Source organism: Oncorhynchus nerka, linkage group LG10 (assembly GCF_034236695.1).
Source record: "Oncorhynchus nerka isolate Pitt River linkage group LG10, Oner_Uvic_2.0, whole genome shotgun sequence".
Lineage (NCBI taxonomy): Eukaryota > Metazoa > Chordata > Actinopteri > Salmoniformes > Salmonidae > Oncorhynchus > Oncorhynchus nerka.
The window spans coordinates 76,681,282-76,704,046 of NC_088405.1; the positions used below are offsets into that span (position 1 = coordinate 76,681,282).

A 22,765-nucleotide genomic window follows, 5' to 3' on the forward strand; every position below is an offset into this window, starting at 1 on the left:
TGTCAGAAATTGTGAAAAACTGAGTTCAAATGTATTTGGCTAAGGTGTATGTTAACTTCCGACTTCAACTGTACATGTACTCTAAACAGAGTAGATAGGGACGGCAGGTAGCCCAGTGGTTAGAGCATTGTGCCAGTAACTGTATATGTGTGATTGGATTTTTTCTACCTTCACTACCTCGGGGCGGCCCGGCCTAGGTCCAGGACCCAGTTGCACAGGGCGGGGTTCAGCCCTAGTGCCCCGAACATAATGATGAGCTTCACTATGGTGTTGAAGGCTGAGCTGTAGTCAATGAACAGCATTCTTACATACAGTGGGGCAAAAAAGTATTTAGTCAGCCACCAATTGTGCAAGTTCTCCCTCTTAAAAATATGAGAGAGGCCTGTAATTTTCATCATAGATACACTTCAACTATGACAGACAAAATGAGATTTTTTTCTCCAGAAAATCACATTGTATGAAGAAACTAATGTAAGCATTAGTTTCTTAAAACGTGTAGTAGGCGGAAGGCATTTCTTATTTCTTCCTTATGACATCTGATACGTTTTCTCAATTCTGGTGTTATGTATATTTTAGATCCACCATTACAGTGTGTTCCCCAATGTGCTATCCCATGTGAGAACATTAAATCTTCTCCATTTTTCCTGCCTCTGAAGCTCAGTGCGGTAGCGCTGTGCCCTTTATGGCTAATTATTTATTGTAGCCATAGGCGATGTGTGAGTGAATGTCTCTTCAAATCAAGCATCGACATTGTTATTCTCAAGATGGAGCTTCGGCGGGGAAAAAGACCCAGTTAAAAAAAACACTACAACTAGCTGGGTTTGTGCTTAGTCAAGTTGTCTTAATCAAACCCCTTGTCTAGTGTGGACTGGATTTGTTTTGTTGGTATTGTTGTCGATATATATCTTTTTTATTTTATTTATTACCTAGGCAAGTCCGTTAAGAACAAATTATTATTTTCAATGACGGCCTAGGAACACTGGGTTAACTGCCTTGTTCAGGGGCAGAACGACAGATTTGTACCTTGTCAGCTTGGGGATTGGATCTTGCAACCTTTCGGTTACTAGTACAACACTCTAACCACTAGGCTACGCTGCCGCCACATACAAGTGTGTTGTCTTTGTGTGTGTGCGCACAAGCCTAGGGTGAGGTAGCATAAGATGTGGTTATTACGCTGCGTTTCTGCACTACTTCAGTGCTTTCATCAACCGTGACAATGGGATTTAATCAATAGGAGCGCATGCTCCAGAGATAGCTACGTAGACAGAAAAGAGGGATACATAGATTGTTGTTTTCTGGTGTTACTTTTGTTTGCTAGCTAGCTAGCTCTTCTGCCTCACAGCCCCTAGCTCAAATGACAGACAGTAGGGGATGTGTTTCAGATTTTAACTTGTTGACCTTTGGGGTCAGCATGTGGTGCCTCATTTGACCCCTGAACACGACCCTCAGCGACCTCTGCCCGGGGTCTATTTTGCGGATGATTTATCCGGTTGTTGACATGCCGACCACACCCGTCCCACTATGTGAAGAGCGAGTGTGACAGGAAGAAGGGGTAGCTTTGTCTATGGTGCGTCGATAGGGAAAAATGAAAGCTTGTGGTAGGCCTACACACTTCAGAAATAGAGCAACCATCCTGAAATAAACACACCTCCAATGTGAAAATACTCACAGGGCAGTTAACTAAAGGTGGTAGCTTTTCTGTTAGACTAACTGCTCTAGGTGGGTCGATAATGATTGCTGGGGTCTGGCTCCACTATTGGTTTGATGAATTGAAAGGAAATGAAAGAGGAGATAAATAGGATGCAACCCAAAGGCACTATTAATGTGCTCTGTCAGGACCTTCTCTCTACCCATATTCCTCTCTACCCCTCCTTCTCTTCACCCCCTGGCCTTCATCTCTGTCTGCTCTCTAATTGAGAGTGAAATAAGAGAGGTGGATCAGCCAGAGAGATGAGAAATCAATTAGGCACTGCAAGGCCAAAGGTGACATCATTACACAATCAGTCCCTCTGCAATAATAGACAATAGCTGGTTGTGTGATCAATAGCAATCAAGAAGCTGTGTGTGTGTGTGTGTGTGTGTGTGTGTGTGTGTGTGTGTGTGTGTGTGTGTGTGTGTGTGTGTGTGTGTGTGTGTGTGTGTGTGTGTGTGTGTGTGTGTGTGTGTGTGTGTGTGCGTGTGTGTGTGTGTGTGTGTGAGAGAGAGAGAGAGATTATGAGGATGAAGTCTCATTCTCCTCACCCCCATTGTATTATTTTCCTCCTTCAAAGACATCTGAATACAAGGTTCTAGATCAAGAAGTGACCTCCAAATCTCCAGATGTGTGCCCCAGTTTAAGGTGTACATGACTGGGTAGGATGGAGAGGGAGGGTGGGCTCCTCTATATGCACCACTGAGCATGTAGAAAGCCAAAGAACCCTAAAATATGTAAGTGCTAGATTGGTAGAGTTGTCAAAGTAGTGGTCTGTATTTTATTCACTCTAAACAGAGGTGTGTGTGTGTGTGTGTGTGTGTGTGTGTGTGTGTGTGTGTGTGTGTGTGTGTGTGTGTGTGTGTGTGTGTGTGTGTGTGTGTGTGTGAGCACAGCGTGCTCTGGTGGGCCTCTAAGCATTCCACGCATGCACAGTGTCAATGGTGACAGCTTGGTGGACACACACACCGCTTGCAGACACACTCACAAGAAGACAGGATAGCAAGTGCACACCAAACACAGGCATGCACACACACACACACGTGCACACACAAAGAAACACAACATGAACATATTCTGGATGTCCTAACATACTCTTCCCTCTCTCTGCAGTGCCCCCTCAGATTGTGGTTCGGCCCCGGGACCAGATCACAGCCCAGGGTCGCACTGTAAACTTCCTCTGTGGAACCAAGGGCAACCCTCCACCTGCCGTGTTCTGGCAGAAAGAAGGCAGCCAGGTAAGGCACCCACCATATAATACTGTATCAGGTCAACACAGTTGTTCTGTATACACCAATATGACCACTTCACTGTGGAAACTGATGTTCAGTCAGTGTGGTTCTGGCACAAAATGGCTGCCATGTCAATGGCAGGCCATTGGTCGAAAATGGGTCATTGGTGAAAGAGGACAGAGGAGGCTGACATGAATTGTGCAGAGCATCAGACAGGCTAGAGTTAGTCAACTAACAGTACAATACAACATTGGTGACCAATTAAAGAATTGGAGTTTACACTACCATTCAAAAGTTTGGGGTCACTTAAAATGTCCTTGTTTTTTAAAGAAAAATAAAATTGTCCATTAAAATAACATAAAATTTATCAGAAATACAGTGTAGACATTGTTAATGTTGTAAATAGTACCCACAAAACACCAGTCTCAACGTCAACAGTGAAGAGACGATTCCGGGAGGCTGACCTTCTAGGCAGAGTTGCAAAGAAAAAGTAAAAAAAGAAAGATTAAGATGGGCAAAAGAACACAGGGTATTGGACAGAGGAACTCTGCCTAGAAGGCCAGTATCCCATAGTCGCTTCTTCACTGTTCACTGACGTTGAGACTGGTGTTTTGCGGGTACTATTTAATGAAGCTGCCAGTTGAGGACTTGTGAGGCGTCTGTTTCTCAAACTAGACACTCTAATGTACTTGTCCTCCTGCTCAGTTGTGCACTAGGGCCTCCCACTCCTCTTTCTATTCTGGTTAGAGCCCGTTTGCTCTGTTCTGTGAAGGGAGTAGTACACGGCATTGTACCAGATCTTCAGTTTCTTGGCAATTGCGCACATGGAATAGCCTTCATTTCTCAGAACAATAATAGACTGACGAGTTTCAGAAGAAAGTGCTTTGTTTCTGGCCATTTTGAGCCTGTAATCGAACCTACAAATGCTGATGCTCCAGATACTGTAAGTCTAAAGGTCAGTTTTATTGCTTCTTTAATCAGGACAACAGTTTTCAGCTGTGCTAACATAATTTCAAAAGGGTTTTCTAATGATCAATTAGCCTTTTAAAATTATAAACTTGGATTAACTAACACAACGTGCCATTGGAACACAGGAGTGATGGTTGCTGATAATGGGCCTCTGTACGCTTATGTAGATATTCCATGAAAAATCAGCCCGTTTCCAGCTACAATAGTCATTTACAACATTAACAATGTCTACACGGTATTTCTAATCAATTGTATGTTGATCAAATGTGCTTTTCTTTCAAAAACAAGGAAATGTCTAAGTGAGCCCAACTTTTGAACGGTAGTGTATATTATAAGCTCATAGAAAGTAACACATGTGTTATCCTTTCTATGCGCTTATAATGTAAACTCCAGCGCAAAAGGTACTGTTTACTTGATCATGTCAACACGATGTAACAGCATTTATTTAAAAAAAAAAGTTTTTATTCCTCTCCCCCAGTTAACATAAACTGTTTTGCTTTATTTCCCATGGGATTCACCTGAGTACTCCCTAGTGGCTGGAATACAACTGCAATAAGCCCCTTACAACACCAGTATCACCAGCAGTACATTTACCTTTAATTCCCATAACTTCTAATCTACATTTGTTTGGTTACGGTATTTTCCGTTAATAATAATGATATATTGAATGCATTACAGTCTTACTGTTGTCTATGTAGTAGTGGACACGTTGTTTGTAGAGCGCACAACCTAAGCTACACATGTTTATTTCATTCCATTTACAAGTTGTCAATTTATTCATTGTCTTTTGTTTGGAGTGCTCCTGTCAATCTTGAGTAAGGACACACTTAATTACGTATAGAACTAGGCCTAGGCTACCTGGCCTGTGAGCAAATGTAGGCTTATAAATGTGCCCATTTGGGGATCTGATACCATTTCTCATTGTCTTAACTCACCGTCACTGTGTAGATTCTCAAACTCATTTTTCTTTGACTCAAACAGTAAGTAAACAGTATTTTTCACATCCATTGAGATTGTCAATAGATCCTCAACGTCGCCTATTTGAAAAATATTTCCAGCTCCCTCCCTTTCGATAACCACTCAGCATGAAACGGAAAGAAATGTCATGCTCTGGTCGGCTGGAAACGTCATAAAATAGGCCTACCTGATTACGTCTTATCCCTTGCACAAAAAGTCTACAGCGGTGTCTGTCTGTCTGGAGCTCATTGGCACAGGAAACTCTGAGGGCCCAGAATATTTGATACAATGTTGCAAGTTTGTTAGCACCAGCTTCTGGCTGACCAGGTTAATGGTTGATACAATGTTTCAAGTTACTTACAGACAGGCCATGCATAGCCAATGTGGTTTATAGTATTTTTATTTTTATCAGGATATTTTCTACCTGCGGGCTGCAATGTTTATTTTTATTGGCTTTATGTAGGCTATTTTTACCCATTGGCAATGGCAATAGAAGTTACTTTTAGATTTGTATCATTTTCATCTAGATAGTTTTGATTAACCACATGACATTGACTTTGAGATAGGAAGACCTTTTTATAAATAAAATGAAACCGTTCCATGAAAATGTGCATATGAAAATCATAACTGTCATGCAGATCAGTAGAAATGGTACGATAACTTGGCACTCCAAATGGAAAAGGATGCCGACCACTGGTGTAGCCTATTACTGGAACTTCAGGAGTTTAAAGGCAGAATCTGCAAAGCAGCGGGCAGCAGGAGGAGGAGGATCGGAAACAGTTTTTTTCCTTCTGGTTAGGTTATATCGATCTCTGGCTCCCTCTTTAGTAATTTGTCCTCACACGCACATGCGCTCAAGTGCACACACACATTTTGAGGCAGTGGGAGGTGAACCCTGGTGTTAGTCTATGGTGTAAATGTGCAATATACTTCTCATTTTAGAGCAGATCTCACCAGGAGTACACAGGCTCTTTAAGCAAGATAGAAAATAAGTGTGTGTATGTGTCTGCGAGTCACTGTGAGAATACAGAGAACTCTGTGATGCATCACAGTCTGCGGCAACATGCTGTAAGGCTTGATGGGAGTGTGTGCGTGGGAGCCTGTAGCACCACTCTCAGGAACAGAAGGAGGGAGGGGGGTGATGGAGAGAGAGATATGAAGAGAAGGTGGATAGAGGGAGAGAGTGGTTGGTATAGTGGGTAGAGGGAGAGGTAGAAACCGAAAAGGGAAGATAGAAATGGATAGATGCTAATGTAAAAGAGGGGAGAGGAATGAGAAGTTGATGTAGAGAGCAAAGGATTGTATGTGAGAGTAGGAGGTGCAGAGAGAGAGAGAGAGAACCCATTTGTAGCCCTGCCATGGCTGTTAGATAACACCAAACTGCCTGGCTCTAAATAGCACAACAGAGGGCTTCTCTTTGGTTTAACTAACTATTCCCACTATACCTTCGTCTATCCCTCTGCGCCCCTCTCCTCCCTCTTTCCCTCCCTCTGTGCCCCTGTGGCCCTCTCTTTCTTCCTTCTTTGCCCTTTCCCTCTATTTTTCCCTCCCACTGTCCCTCTGTGCCCATTTTCTCCCTCTATCCCTCCCTCAATCCCTCTGTGCCTGTGTCCTCCCTCTCTCTATCACTAAACGCGACTGTGGCCCTCTCCCTTTTTCACTCTTTCTCTGCCTCTCACGCACACACGATTATCCCTTCATCTTTTACCTCTAGCCATGGGCTGTCCACCAACCAGCTTTAAGCCTCTTAGAGGACAGAGTCAATGAGCACCGCACCCCTGCAACCCCCCAAAATACACATTAGAGGTGACGAACACCACACACACATACATACACTGCATGCATTTAGCAAACAGCCATGCATGCACACACAGGCATTTTCTCTCTCTCTCTCTCTCTCTCTCTCTCTCTCTCTCTCTCTCTCTCTCTCTCTCACATGTGGCTGAATTATCTTAAGTGTATCCACTGCTTTACACTTTCAAAATTCCACTCGCAAAATACTATTCAGTTTTACACAGCCAATTTCTATCAGGGTGGTTAATTAACATTCATAATAATGTGGTGTTGTGATATGCTTTACCTATTGTGTGACAACAGTTGATGTAATGTTTTGTCCCCCTGTGCTGACTGGTTTCAGCCTACTTGTTATGTGACAGTGTGTTGTGTCATTTCCTGCCCCCCCAGATCCTGCTGTTCCCCATCCAGGAAGCTGCCCAGTCGGGACGGTTCTCTGTGTCTCTGAGCGGGGAGCTGACCATCACAGACGTCCACAGTGAGGACTCGGGATACTACATCTGTCAGGCTATCTCTGTAGCTGGGAGCATCCTCACCAAGGCCCTGCTGGAGGTCGAGAGTGGTGAGTGTCTGTGGGAGGAACACAAACTCTAGAGGGCTTCACAGATCCACATATACCCGAGACCTGATCTGGGACACAAGCGGGTCCGAATCCACATATTCCCGTGGGGCGGCAAGTAGCCTAGTGCTTAAAGCGTTGGGCCAATAACCAAAAGGTTGCTGGATTGAATCCCAGAGCTGACAAGGTAAAAATCTGTCATTCTGCCCCTGAACAAGGCAGTTAACCCACTGTTCCAGTTAAGAATATGTTCTTAACTGACTTGACTAGTTAAATAAAGGTTAAATAAAAATCTCTAAATAATGTCACGGGTCTCAGTTGGATCTGATATGATTGTCTCGGGTGTGTGTAATTTTAACTGACTTGCCTGGAATGTACAGGTCTGAATGCGATTTCTGCAATAGAGACAGAGAGAGACATTTTATAATTTATGCAGCTGCTCTTGCTTTTCAAGAGAGAAGAGCGTGGCGTGTGTAGCTTGTTGTTTGCCAATCATAGAGTTCCTTCGGGAAGTATTCTGATGCCTTGAATTTTCCACGTTTTGTTATAGCCATATTCTAGCCCTAACCCTAACCCTATAATGACAAAGCAAAAACAGTTTTTTTGAATTTTTTTGCTAATTTAAAACTGATATTTCACATGTACACAAGTACTCAGACCCTTTACTCAGTACTTTGTTGAAGCACCTTTGGCAGCGATTACATCATTGAGTCTTTTTGGGTATGACGCTACAAGTTTTGCACACCTGTATTTGGGAAGTTTCTCCCATTCCGCTCTGCAGATCCTCTCAAGCTCTCTCAGGTTGGATGGGGAGCGTTGCTGCACAGCTATTTTCAGGTCTCTCCAGAGATGTTCGATTGGGTTCAAGTCCAGGCTCTGGCTGGGCTGCTCAAGGACAATCAGAGACTTGTCCCGAAGCCACTCCTCCATTGTCTTGGCTGTATGCTTAGGGTCATTGTCCTGTTGGAAGGGGAACCTTCACCCCAGTCTGAAGTCCTGAGCGCTCTGAGACAGGTTTTGGTGGAGTGCTGCAGGGATAGTTGTCCTTCTGGAAGGTTCTTCCATCTCCACAGAGGAACTCTAGAGCTCTGTCAGAGTGACCATCGGGTTCTTAGTCACCTCCCTGACCAAGCCCTTAGCCCCTGATTGCTCGGTTTGGTTGAGCGGCCAGCTCTAGTAAGAGTCTTGGTGGTTCCAAACTTCTTAAGCCTCCAAACTTCTCAAACCATTTAAGAATGATGGAGGCCACTGTGTTCCTGGGGACCTTCAATGCTGCAGAATTTATTTGGTACCCTTCTCCAGATCTGTGCCTCGACATAATCCTGTCTCGGAGCTCTTCGGACAATTCCTTCGACCTCATGGCTTGGTTTTTGCTCTGACATGCACTGTCAACTGTGGGACCTATATAGACAGGTGTGTGCCTTTCCAAATCATACCACAGGTGGGCTCCAATCAAGTTGTAGAAACATCTCAAGGATGATCAATGGAAACAGGATACACCTGAGCTCAATTTCGAGTCTCATAGCAATACTTATGTGAATAAGGTATGTGTTTTTATTTTATTTTGAATACGTTTGTAAAACATTCTAAAAACCTCTTTAAACTTCATAGTTATGGGGTATTGTGTGTAGATTGCTGAAAAATATATATATTTATTCTATTTTAGGATAAGGCTGTAACATAACAAAATGTGGAGAAGTCAAGGGGTCTGAATACTTTCCAAAGGCACTGTAAATAATCAGTGGCAATCGGCTACAGAAATAGAGCCTCACTACATGTGTGGCAAAAGTTAGGAGAGACTGTATCTAATCAATGGAAGATGGAATTAAAATGACAGAATTAACAGTTAAAGGAAAAGGATAGTCTACAATGACCAATAGCCAAAAGGGAGTCAGGCTGCTACTTAATATTCTGAATGGAGTTGTTGTTGTTTCTAACAGTAGGATGAGAAAGTGCATGCACTGCAGCCTCAGTTAGCCTAGCTAGCTAACGTTAGCTAGCTTAACTAGCTTCTCCTGGTTTGAAGCAGTCAAGACATGTACTAAGTAATCCCCTTCTCCTGGTTTGAAGCAGTCAAGACAGGTACTGCATAATCATTTTTGATGATAAAAACCTTTGGCAGCTATGGCAGCAAGTCGAGTTGGTTAGTTGCTGCTGTCTCTCCCACCCTCCTCCCCATGCCACTCGCTCACAGTATGGCCCTTCTCCCCTGCCTTCTAGAGCGGCACCTCTCTCCCTCCTCTCGAGTTTTATCAGCTCTGGTTAATAAAGTAGCTGAAAAAATGTTCCTTTCTGTTGCTTTCCTCACTCGGACCGGGTCTGGATCCAACCATGTCTATACGGAAAGGGTCTAGTTGTCCTCGGGTCCATTCAGAACAGGTGTCTATAATTAAAAAATGTATGCCTATCGGGTCCGGAAGGGTGGGGTGGGGGGTCTGTACAGTACTCCAGCACTTTAGATTTGAAATGATACAATGACTATGAGGTTAAAGTGCAGATGTGGATGCTACCATGAATCCTTAATGAATCAAGGAATAATGATGAGTAAGAAAGTTACAGACGCTGTCACGGCCGTTGAAAGAACTGGACCAAGGTGCAGCGTTGTGAACGTACATATTATTTTATTTAAAAAAGACACAAAACAAGAAACACTACAAAACCAACCGTGAAGCAAAAGGCTATGTGCCATAAACAAAGTCAACTTCCCACAAAGACAGGTGGGAAAAGGGTTACCTAAGTATGGTTCTCAATCAGAGACAACGATAGACAGCTGTCCCTGATTGAGAAACCTAACCGGCCAAAACATAGAAATACAAATAATAGAACATAGAATTACCCACCCCAAATCACACCCCGACCAAATCAAAGAGAGACATAAAAAGGATCTCTCAGGTCAGGGCGTGACAGTATCACTGGAGGCTTCGTGCCATGGATCATCACTGGAGGCTTCGTGCCATGGATCATCACTGGAGGCTTCGTGCCATGGATCATCACTGGAGGCTTCGGGCCATGGATCATAACTGGAGGCTTCTTGCCATGGATCATCACTGGAGGCTTCGTGCCATGGATCATCACTGGAGGCTTCGTGCCATGGATCATCACTGGAGGCTTCGTGCCATGGATCATCACTGGAGGCTTCTTGCCATGGATCACTGGAGTGGAGAGACACACATGAGGCCTGGCTCTGGGAGCAGGCACAGGACTCACCAGGCTGGGGAGACATACAGGAGGCTTAGTTCTTGGCAGAGGCACCGGATACACTGGGCCGTGGAGGCGCACTGGCGGTCTTGAGCGCAGTGCTGGCACAACCCATTCTGGCTGGATGCTCACCCTAGCCCAGCAGATGCAGGGAGCTGGAATGTAGCGCACCGGGTTAAGAATGAGTACTGGAGACACCGTGCGCTCCACCGCATAACACAGTGCCTGACCAGTACGATGTTCGCCACGGTAAGCACGAGGAGTTGGCTCAGGTCTCCAACCTGACTCAGCCAATCTCCTCGTGTGCCACCCCAAAAAACATTTGGGGAGTGGCCTCCCGGTCTTTAGTGCCAGCCGTGACCCTGTGTAATCCTGGGCCCTCTTTCTCGCTGCCTCCGCCTTGCTCTCTGCTTCCAGCTGCTCCCACGGCAGGCGATCCTTTCCCGCCAGGATCTCCTCCCATGTCCAGGATCCCTTGTCATTTAGCATGTCCTCCCATGTCCAGTCCTCCTGAACACGCTGCTTGGTCAGTTTGTGGTGGTGGGAAGTTCTGCCACGGTTGTTTTCTCGTTTGTTGTTTTGTTGGCTTTATTTTTTATAATAAAATAACATTTACGCTCACCACGCTGCACCTTGGTCCACTTCCTTCAACAGCCGTGACAGACGCACAAATATCCTACCCCTTATAAAAAATTCTAACCTCCCCTGTTATAGTAATGGTGAGAGGTTAGCATGTATTTGGGGTATGATATGTGCATCATTATTGACGATTAATTTAGAACCATCCGTTATCACAGTAGCATCCACATTACTATAGACATGTTTAGAAACACATTATATTCTTTTTCACCATAAAAGTGTCCTCAAAATGACAATGGATAACTTTCCATACATATCTATTGGGTACAAAATAATCTGAAACACATCCTTAAACAAAAATCAAATGCATCCAACAAGTTTGTAGAGTCACAAGCTTGATATAATCATTGCGTGTTAGGAATATTGGACCAAATAATAAACTTTCTACTATTTTAGTACACAAGTGAGTTTGTTCCAATACCTTTGGTCCATTAATATAGGGGGGACTATGTACAAAAAGTGCTGTAATTTCTAAACGGTTCACCCGATATGAATGAAAATACCCTCAAATTAAAGCGGACAGTCCGCACTATAACCTTATTGTTATTGTATAATTTCAAATCCAAAGCGCTGGAGTACAGAGCCAAAATAACAAAACATTTGTCACTGTCCCACTACTTTTGGAGCTTATTGTATATCAGTCCATCCAGGATTCCGCAATTCTGCGATCGCATGTTTTTTGGTAAAATCAACAAATCCATGCATATTATGCAAGGCCTTGCAAATTTGACCAATCAATGCACTATTTCCGCATAAAGCAGTCAAATCATTACATTTACATTTGACATTTTTGTAATTTAGCAGAAACTCTTATCCAGGGCAACTTTCAGTAAGTGCATTCATCTTAAGATAGCTAGGTGGGACAACCAAATGTCTCAGTCATAGTAAGTACATTTTTCCTCAATAAAGTAGCTATCAGCAAAGTCAGTGCTAGTGGCGGGGAGTCAAGTGCGAGTGTTAGGAGTGGGTACTGTGAGATTATTTAAGATACTCTTTGAAGAGCTAGGGTTGTGTTTTTTGGAAGATGGGCAGGGACTCTGCTGTCCTAGCTTCAGAGAGAAGCTGATTCCATTGGGGTCCCAGGACAGAGAAGAGCTTTGACTGGGCCGAGCGGGAGGTGCCCTCCCGTAGGGGATGGGAGGGCCAAGAGACCAGAGTTGGCAAATCATATCAATATTATCACATAAAACTGACCCATCACCACAGTACAAAAAGAGGGCTCACAATTTCAACCAATCACTGCACATTTTATAGGATTGTATGGTTCAACCAAGCCACACGTCAACAAACGTTTTCCCTCGTCAGAGCATTTTCAGGACAAATTTGACAAAATCAGGGCATATTAACATGCAAAATGTCAGATACTGTATATGGTTGCAAAGGGAGATATAGGTTTGCAAACTTTCTAAGTTTACCAGTAAACTGCCAGAATTTTGGTATCTTTCAAGGATTTTCTATAATCTATCACAAGACATCTAGTGGCCCTTTTGGGTACTTTAGATTATTACAGGTGTCTGTAATTAGCTCTGGCCCTCTGTGTGGCCTTATCAATGTAAAATATATTACATAATTAAATAAGATGATTTTAAAATAAACTAAAAAAGCATTATCCTAATTATAAACCATCAATTTAGTGAATACCTTTGGTGTTTAATATGAGTTTTCCAGCATGGAAAATCCTTTATTATTACACGTCAATATGTATTTGTTGTCAATGTTTTGGTGTCAAACTGGTGGCAGTTGTGAATAAAAGTCAATATTTGGAAGAGTTGCAGAGTTAATTGTTTCATTAATTAGGCTATTTTCTCATTAACCATGTGGTCTATCTACTAGAAACTCATGGACAATATGGACACAGATATAAAAAATTAATACTATATATGAATATTCTTTTGTTAAAGTTATTAGAGTATAAATTACCAAATTTACAATAGATTGCCATAGATTTTTTGTTAATTAACACATTTACTGAAGATTCTCGGGACTTGGTAAATTACCAGTACCTTTGCAACCCTAGTCAGAATTGCTAAGAACACGAGCATTTTTTTAATGCAAATATCCCAAGAAATCACCAGGAAATCCTGTAGGGATGATATACATTGATATATATTGTATATGTTGATATACGTGATATATATTGTATTTTGTTCATACACAAAAGTCTGGGACAGACAACCACATGCTAAACACACACACAAATCAGGAAATCATGGCATATTTTAATCTCCCACCTGCCTGAACATTGTCGTTAAAGAATGGATTCCCACCATCCCATAAATTCAGAGGCCTCCAAAACAGTTGTTTGCACCGTCACAGCTTCTTAGTGTGTGTGTGTTTCAGTTTGTTTGTGTGTGTATGTGTATGTATGCGTCAGAGATGGGAGGAGCTGATGGGAGGAGCTATTGGAGGGCTCCTTGTAATGGCTGGAATGGAGTTAATGGAACCGAGTCAAACGTGGTTTCCACATGTTTGTGTTTGATACCATTACATTTATTCCATTCCAGCCATTACAATTAGCCCATCCTCCTATAGCTCCTCCCACCAGCCTCCACTGGTGTGTGTGTGCATGTGTGTGTGTGCTTGTACATTCCTGTGTGAGTGAGTGTGTGCCAGTTTGTGTGTGTATGAAAGCTAATCTGTAAGGATAGAAACCTAGCGTGAGTTTCCCTGGAGTTAGTGATCCCTAGGGGGTTATCAAATCAAATCAAATTCCTTTATATAGCCCTTCGTACATCAGCTGATATCTCAAAGTGCTGTACAGAAACCCAGCCTAAAACCCAAAACAGCAAGCAATGCAGGTGTAGAAGCACGGTGGCTAGGAAAAACTCCCTAGAAAGGCCAAAACCTAGGAAGAAACCTAGAGAGGAACCAGGCTATGTGGGGTGGCCAGTCCTCTTCTGGCTGTGCCGGGTGGAGATTATAACAGAACATGGCCAAGATGTTTAAATGTTCATAAATGACCAGCATGGTCCAATAATAATAAGGCAGAACAGTTGAAACTGGAGCAGCAGCACGGCCAGGTGGACTGGGGACAGCAAGGAGTCATCATGTCAGGTAGTGCTGAGGCATGGTCCTAGGGCTCAGGTCCTCCGAGAGAGAGAAAGAAAGAGAGAAAGAGAGAATTAGAGAGAGCACACTTTAAATTCACACAGGACACCGAATAGGACAGGAGAAATACTCCAGATATAACGAACTGACCCTAGCCCCCCGACACATAAAATACTGCAGCATAAATACTGGAGGCTGGGACAGGAGGGGTCAGGAGACACTGGCCCCATCCAACTATCACACACACAGCCAATAACCAATATCCTAAACCCAACCCAGGGCTTTCCTCGTACAAACCCACATTCATATCCCATTACCATCTAACACTTTGGATGCATCCTAAATGGCACTGTATTTGTTTTATAGTGCACTACATTTGAGCAGAGCCCTAGGTCAAATGTAGTGCACTATAAAGGGAAAAGGGTGCCATTTGGGATTAGTCTATTTCCGACTACCTAATTATAATTTTTTATGCTGATATATGTCATGGACTGCTGTTTTAGCCAATGGACTAGACCCCCAGTAACCCCCACCCCACCCCCGCCTCCCCCTCACCCTCCATCACTTCCTTCACAATTGTTTAAACCCAAATCAATTAAAGATTCTTCAAAGCCATCAAACATAAAACATTGTCGCCCCCCCCAGTCCCCCAAATGAACAAACAGCAGGAGGTAACGCGAGACGTAGTCAAAAAGCACAAGTCAGAATGGCGCTATTGCAAATGAACTTCGCCGGGAACACATGCTCCCATCGTCCCGCCGTGCCAAATAGGGAAGGGGATAAACTGTTGTTTAGATGCATTTGTGCTCCGTGTTTGCCTCAAAGCACTGTACCTTAGCTAGAATATCGTAGCTTAGCATACAGACAACAACCTAAGTGTACATTATGCTTACAGCTCAATGGTAAATATTTTTTTCACATTTTCCCCTTGTCATAGTTCAGCCATGGTGTTTGAGTTCATAAACCAACAATATCACTAGCTATGGCTTCAGCATAAAAAATGTATTTCTGGGTCCTGTAGAAAGACATTTGTCTCATGATGATACAATAAGTCTGTAGTTTTGATATACATTTTGAGGTACATTTTGTGTTAATGATTTGTTTTGGCGACATTGGCTGGGGTACAATCAAAACACCCAATTTAAAAAAACTTTAAAAAATGATATATGACTAGATGTCATTGAGCAGACTTCATGTCAATAGACTACACACTGAAAGTGAGGTACAGTGGTACTTAGGTGACGTTGAAACTGTATGTTGTTCTGTAAGATGTCAGCACACACACAGTAATGTTTACGTGATGGTGTACACACAGACGTACAGAGTTGGCATAGACAGACACATATATGTCCATTGGCTTGCTTCTGTTTGCAGGGCAATGGTGGTTTAGTGAGCCTATAGCCAGGGCCTGTGCTTCACTACAGGATGGACAGTCTATGGAGGGATGGGATTTAGTGCCAAGGGGCAAGGCGTACACTATTGATGTAAACTGCATACTGTACTACTTATGTTCTATATTACTCAATAAGAGTCAATGCAGAGAGTGCCAATGCAATTAAAACGATAATTATACTGTTCATCTGTGGACACTGTTCACTATTCAGGCACAGGCCCACACATATAAACACTCATGCACACAAACACTCCGCTCCTCCTTCCCATATTTCAGCCTCCATGAAGGTAGATTGACATGTATCCACTTACGCCATACGGCTATTTAGCACACAAAAAAAGCCACATAGTATCAATGCCACACCAGTACCAACTCCTCTGTAAACTGGTCATCTCTGTATACCCGTCGCAAGACCCACTGATTGATGCTTATTTATAAAACCCTCCTAGCCCCCCACTATCTGAGATATCTACTGCAGCCCTTATCCTCCACATACAACACCTGTTCTGCCAGTCACATTCTGTTAAAGGTCCCGAAAGCACATACATCCCAGGGTCGCTCCTCTTTCCAGTTCGCTGCAGCTAGCGACTGGAACGAGCTGCAACAAACACTCAACCTGGACAGTTTTATCTCAATATCTTCATTCAAAGACTCAATCATGGACACTCTTACTGACAGTTGTGGCTGCTTTGCGTGATGTATTGTTGTCTGTACCTTCTTGACCTTTGTACTGTTGTCTGTACCCAATAATGTTTGTACCATGTTTTGTGCTGCTACCATGTTGTGTTGCTACAATATTGTTGTCTCTACCATGCTGTGTTGTCATGTGTTGCTGCCTTGCTATGTGTCCTTAGGTCTCTCTTTATGTGGTGTTGTGTTGTCTCTCTTGTCGTGATGTGTGTTTTGTCCTATATTTATATATATTTGTTTAAAAAAAATGTTTTATCCCCCGTCCCCGCAGGAGGCCTTTAGCCTTTTGGTAGGCCATCATTGTAAATAAGAATTTGTTCTTAACTGACTTGCCTAGTTAAATAAAGGTTAAATAAATAAATAAAATAAATAATATGTGATGTGGCAAATGCAGGAATTGTGTCCACAATCCTGGTGGTATGTTGTGAATTATTATGTTTCCTTTCCAATATGTTATTTCATAAAAGTATCCCCTTTGCCTCTTGGAATGGAGTCCAATATCTCAAACCCAATTTCAGCATGTACTGTACACAATCCCAGCAGTCCAACGTCCTTGGTTTTACCATTAGGACTTTTAGATGCATTGGAGGGGGAATGGTAAATGCCAAAGTAATTGACTCGTCAATGACTTATTCATGGTCCTCCGCCTCCCTCACGCCGCTCGACACAAAAATAGTTTTCCAGGTCTACACAAATTAATATTTAATTATTCAGTGCTACTTTGGCATGTTAAGCCATAACATTGCTGTCTAATGGGAGAAAGCAATATGAAGATTTTTTGGTAAATGTAACCGATCAGCTCGATTCGGTCTTATGTAGCAACATTTGAAATGGTGTTTTTTCACATTGAATAAATGTAGCGACTCAGAGCTAGAAAATGGTATGTCACACACTACAGTTGAGGAACAATGGGAAAGTAATTCTGCTTGGAAAACCTAACTTTTGAGAAAATGGCCTTTGAATGTTTTGGTACACCTATTGGAGAGCTCCTCTTTGTCTACACCCATTCAGCATCGTTCACACCCTCTTAAGCTTTAACCCCAACCATCTCTTTAATCCGAGCGTTCTGTCCTAACAACAGCAGTCAAGCACCCAGGCTAACTGGCTAACATTGGCTAGCTTGCTAGCTACTTCCAGACACAAATGAGAGAACAGCTCACTCTGACCATTTTCTCTGCCCTAGTAGAGCTGATTAGGCTGTTTTTATGTTATCCAGAGCGCTGGTGACTGCTGGCAACAATTTACGTTTTTTTGCCCACGTTTACTGACACCGGCCATATTCAACGGGTGTGGAGCGTTGGTAAATTCGTCAGTTATTCTGCACTCTGGCACACTCAGACGAGAGTGCTCTGAAATCGGAGTAAAAAGCCAGAGCAAATTTACCAGCTATATCTATCAACAGTTGTCACAATGACATCATTAACATTCTATTGTAATGGTTACCTGCATAGTGGAATCTTTCGCTAAGACATGTAGCTAGCTAGCTAAACAATGAACCATAATCCCAACTCATGACATTACTACTTTGCATGAATCTGCAGGTAGCTAACCAACCAATCTCAATGTCAGTTAGCTAACATTAGGCTATAACTAGCAAAGTAAATGGCTCTGAGAAATTAATAATATTACAACACAGATCATACACGTAATGTTAGCTAGTTGACCTAACAATAGCAGTCAAGCATCCAAGCTAACTGGCCAGCGTTGGCTAGCTTGCTAGCTATTTCCAGATACAAATGAGAGAACAGCTCACTCAGACCATTTTACTCGCCCTAGCAGAGCTGGTTAGGGTGTTTTTATGTTATCCAGAGCGTTGGTGATTGCAACTGTGCTGCTGGCAACAATTTAATTACGCTTTTTTGCCAACGTTTACTGACACCGGCCATATTCAACGGGTGTTGAGCGTTCTTAAATTTGACGGTTATTCATACACGTAATGTTAGCTAGCGAGCTAGCCAAGTAACAATAGCTAGTGAGCTAACAGTACACTAACTTGAAACGTGTAATATCTGAAAATGTAGCTAGCTAGACTCTCTTACCCGTATACATGGATGGACACTTCTCCCTCTCCCTCTGTCACGGATGCCATGGTTGCCCTTAATTTGAAGATGTAATACGGAGACAGGGCTCCTTAACTATCATACTCTAATTCCACTGATTTCAAAACTCGGTCCTCCAGAAAGTGGAGAGCAACAACACGTATGCAGTTCTACTACACGATATATATACAAAAATTAGCCAGGTTAGACAGGATTACCTACACATACTGACCAGTTCAAAAAGACAGAAGCGTGCTACAAGGCAGACCAATCCGAACTCATCTCTCTGCATGTCCAGCCCACTCATTATCTCAGCCAATCATCGACTTACTGTGAATAAAGTGCTTTGAACACACAAATGTATCGAGTAACCGGAGCCCACAGATTTACATCATCATCGCGGCGTATAGCCTGAAACTATGTCTAACCTGGTCCTTGGCCAGTTGAGGAAACTTGATTTGGTGGTTTTCTCCTACCATTGTTCAAACAAAACGGAACCCAACAGCTTTTCGGCATCTTAGCTATAAAAGCAGGGTTAGTTATTACCATTAGCTAGTGTGAGTCATCAGGCTACTTATCAGCCTCACAGCAGTCAAGCAATGCATTCCGCCAAGAGTCGTTCACAATCTAGTCCGGTTGCAGCCACAATTAGACCTCATATTTGTTTGCCTAGCAATTATCAAATGTACATTGTTTAAATCACACATTTACAAGTCTCAGTCAAAATGACAGCTCCAATAAGCCCCCTATGGTGTACGACATGTGAACGAGAGGCTCATAGAACCATGACTCTTTCAAGTTTCCAGTTCATCATTCACCGTTAGGGGGTCCTGCAGTTATACTGCACTGTAACTGCAGTTCAACTGCAAAATTATTGTAGTAAAAAGTTATAGTTATAATACAGTGTACTGCAGTTATACTGCACTCTGACTGCAAGGATGTGGCTATCTAGCTAGTATCAACAAGGGCTTTCTACGACCCTGCCAAGCCGCACTGCTCACTTACCCCAAAATCCAGCCGCACCAATGTGTCGGAGGAAACATGTCTGTCTGATAGTATGATGGTCAAAGATAAAGTATAAAAAATGAAGTCAAAATAAAACATAATAAAAAGTAAGTTTGAATGACACTGAGGGGCAGTGTTTTTACAGCTAATGCCTGTTTGCCTGAGGCTGATGCCGTGCAGGTGTTTGTACACATGCATATACACATACTCTCATTCAAATACACACATGTAAATAGTGCCAGACATGTACTCAAACATATACAGTTGGCCTTGTTGTTATGATTTTAGTTTGTCCTTGATGTCCTTTGTTTTTTTTGCATTCTTGTTTTCTGTTTTATTTTGTCCATTTCTTTTTCTCATGAGTTCATTTTCTTGGTTTGTTGGTGCATTGGGGGGTTCTTGGGGGTGGGGAATGGAATTAATTTTTTTTATTGGGAGAGGTGACTGTGGGAGTGGTCTCGGATGGTTGAGGGACAGCTATGGGGAACTGTGGGGGGATCGTGGAGGGTTGGCGTCCCCGTTTATTTTGGCCTTGTGGGAGATCTGTTGACGTGCCCTTGAGCAGGGCGTTGACCCTGGATGCTTCTGTGTGTCACTCTGAATGGGAGTCTGTTGGATGGCTGGTATGGTGTAGTTGTTGAACAGCTTCACTGCAAGTATATTGTATGTTTTGGATATTCAATAAAAATAAAAATAAATTAAAAAGTAAAAAAATCACAGACCAGCTGACGACTGAAGTGACCTTACAGGCGCCCGGCCCACCACAAGGAGTCGCTAGAGTGCAATGGGACAAGGAAATCCCTCCCCTAACACTGACAATTGTGCGCCGTCTCATGGGTACGGCCGGCTGTGACACAGCCTGGGATTGAAGTGACGCATCAAAGTGACGCGATTCAGTGCCTTAGACCGCTGTGCCACTCGGGAGGCCCCTGGATTGGAGTATTTTAACAAGGCTGAATGACTGGCGGCTTCAAGGTTTCTCCATGCTGCAAATGTTTAGGATACATTAACGTAACATGCCATAACTTTTACGTTAATTAACTATTACGATTCATTTATGTATATTAGTTTTTCTATGATCTCTAAAACAGCTATCTCATGAATATATAGCAATGTGTTTGTATTCTGTAGCTGGTTGGTGGAGGATGGTCCTCCAAGAGAACACACTCAACTACCCTCTCTCGTAACGTATCTCTCTCTCCTTCCCTCCCCCACACAGCATCCTCCGACCGAGTCCCACCCATCATCCGCCAAGGACCGGCCAATCAAACGCTGGAGCCGGGCTCCACGGCCCATTTACAGTGCCACGTGATGGGCAACCCTCTGCCCAGCATTCAATGGGAGAAGGATGGCCAGAGGATCCTGGGAGATGAGCGTGTCAGCCTGATGGAGAACGGAATGTTCCAGATCACCAACCTGCAGGTACCTGGAAATAACTTAAATAGAACGTTCCCAATAATTCTTAAGAACATAGAAAGAATGTTCCCAATAATGCTCATGAACGCTGCAAGAATGTTCCCATTGATTCTCTTTCCATCCTCCTTCGTAAATGCCATCACTCCCTGGATATTAGTAAATGAAATTAAACGCTTCACATTTCCTCTCAATTGCACTCCAAGTCTCATCATGGCCAATCTTCTGAGCTAATTCTCCTAGGTGATACTAAGCAACCGCATGCAGTCACAACTGAGTGCTGTTTCCAATGCAATCCAATCAACTTCTCAGCCTTAATGGTATTTAGCTTAAATTCATTCATTGTACTATTATGACTCACTGCCAGTCACAGCAATAGGCATAGCAGTGTTGAGATGCCACGGCAAAGCAACCTGTCCATTTGATATATTGGGTATTTACTCATTGAGCGTCATACAGGTCATAGTAGCCGTCCACTCTAAAACACAACTCAGCAATCTAATGCAATCTAATTGAGAGGCAGATATTAATATTGGAATACTGGCAGAGTGGCTTTTTTATGGTTTATGGGTGAGTCAGTGATTTAGTGATTGGTGGTCGAGTTTCTGTGGCGTCATAAAGCTTGGCGGTGATGCATACTCGCCAAGGTAATGAACGAGTGCAATCGTTAGTGTTTGTATATGCACGGATAATGATATACATTCTACCAAAAGCTCTCTGGGGTTGCGGGCTGCACCTGCAACCCGCAGGTTGTGTGTGTGTGTGGCGAGCTTCGGGACCAGCTGACGCGTTAATTAATTGATTGTTGGGCCCAGAGTGATTAACGATCGCCATGACTTTAATTAAATCCTTGTAGGGGTTTTGAGAGAGGCCGAGAAGGAGAGACCAAGAGAGAAAAAAGATTAAGTCAAGCATCTCAATGTACCAAAACATTTTTCATGCACTCAAGATGTAGAAAACACTCTTTGGTACTTCCTCTAATGACTGTATTAGAGAATTTCTCACATCTCGACTTGCCTCGACTAGATGGACTGTACTTATGGCCAATTCTATCTTTTTGAAACTTGGACACTGTCCCTGTTTGTTTTTAATTGCTCTCCTTCCCTTTTATCAGGGCGCTCATCTTTTAACTAAAGCAGAGTGGGGCACAGGAAGTTGACTTCTGGTGGAGGTAGGAGAGGTGAGAGAGGAGGGTGGGGTGGAGAAGAGAGGGCAGGGGACCCGACAGATGGTCGGTTTGTTCCTCTCTGTGACTGAAGAGATGCCCATTACCCCGGGACCAGAGCAAGAACGAGGGGGATGGAAAGAAAATAGATGAGAAAGAAAGACAGGATATTGAGATGAGAGAGAAACAGAACAAGTCAAGGAAGATGCTACAATATAGAGAAAGAGTGCACTCGAGATGATATCAGAACAGCGAGGATGTGGAGAAAATAAAAAAACTCTTGCCTCCTTCATACATTTTTAACAATCTGTTTAGCGCAGCACCCAAAGCTGCCAACCATGATTAATAGTTAGATGCCCGGCCATTTACCCCTTCCCACTGCTCTCCTCCAATCACCAGTCACCAACATGGACCTGCCGCCACAGACAGCCACATCCTTGGCTGCCATACAGGTCCGTTCAGGGTCAGCCGGCCTATAGGAAGAGAGAAGGAAGAGTGATGTACTGTTCGACTTGGAGTCACCTCTCCTGTCTCTCTTGGGGCTTTTAGACAGGGCACTTAGACTTGTGTAATGCCATCGCCACTGCAGCTGGCCAGCCACACACACACACACACACACACACACAGAGAAGTAGTGGATGGCATCCAAGCACCAACCACATTGCATTATATTGATTGCATTGTGTTGTCTCGCTTTGTGTTTTTGTAGTGTGCTTTGCATAATTAATTAGCTTTGTTTTGAATAAGAATGGTTTTAAATTAACCAAAAGGTCTGAAAACCTAGTTGTTAGTTTGAAATCTGTGTTTGTGTGATTGTGTAGCCCACTAACCTGCAAGCGGGTGGCCGTGAGCTGTCACCATCATTAGATCCTTGTCTGCAAATTAAAGTCTCTACATCTTCCACTGTTGTGAGCAATTTCTAGCCCCTGTCTAGCTCTGAGCTTCCCAATGAATTTTTAATGACCCACACTTAG

At 43.2% G+C, this 22,765-nt stretch overlaps 1 protein-coding gene across 2 annotated transcripts in view; it reads left to right on the plus strand.

Annotated features, from left to right (window-relative positions):
* LOC115136013 (roundabout homolog 2-like) overlaps positions 1-22,765 on the plus strand; it is a 122,235-nt gene that overhangs the window by 75,716 nt on the left and 23,754 nt on the right. For both annotated transcript variants that reach the window (XM_029671338.2, XM_065023755.1), the window contains exons 7-9: positions 2,804-2,928; positions 7,033-7,204; positions 20,433-20,635. In XM_029671338.2, the coding sequence (XP_029527198.2) occupies positions 2,804-2,928; positions 7,033-7,204; positions 20,433-20,635 (500 nt within the window). The remainder of the gene's footprint in view (positions 1-2,803; positions 2,929-7,032; positions 7,205-20,432; positions 20,636-22,765) is intronic.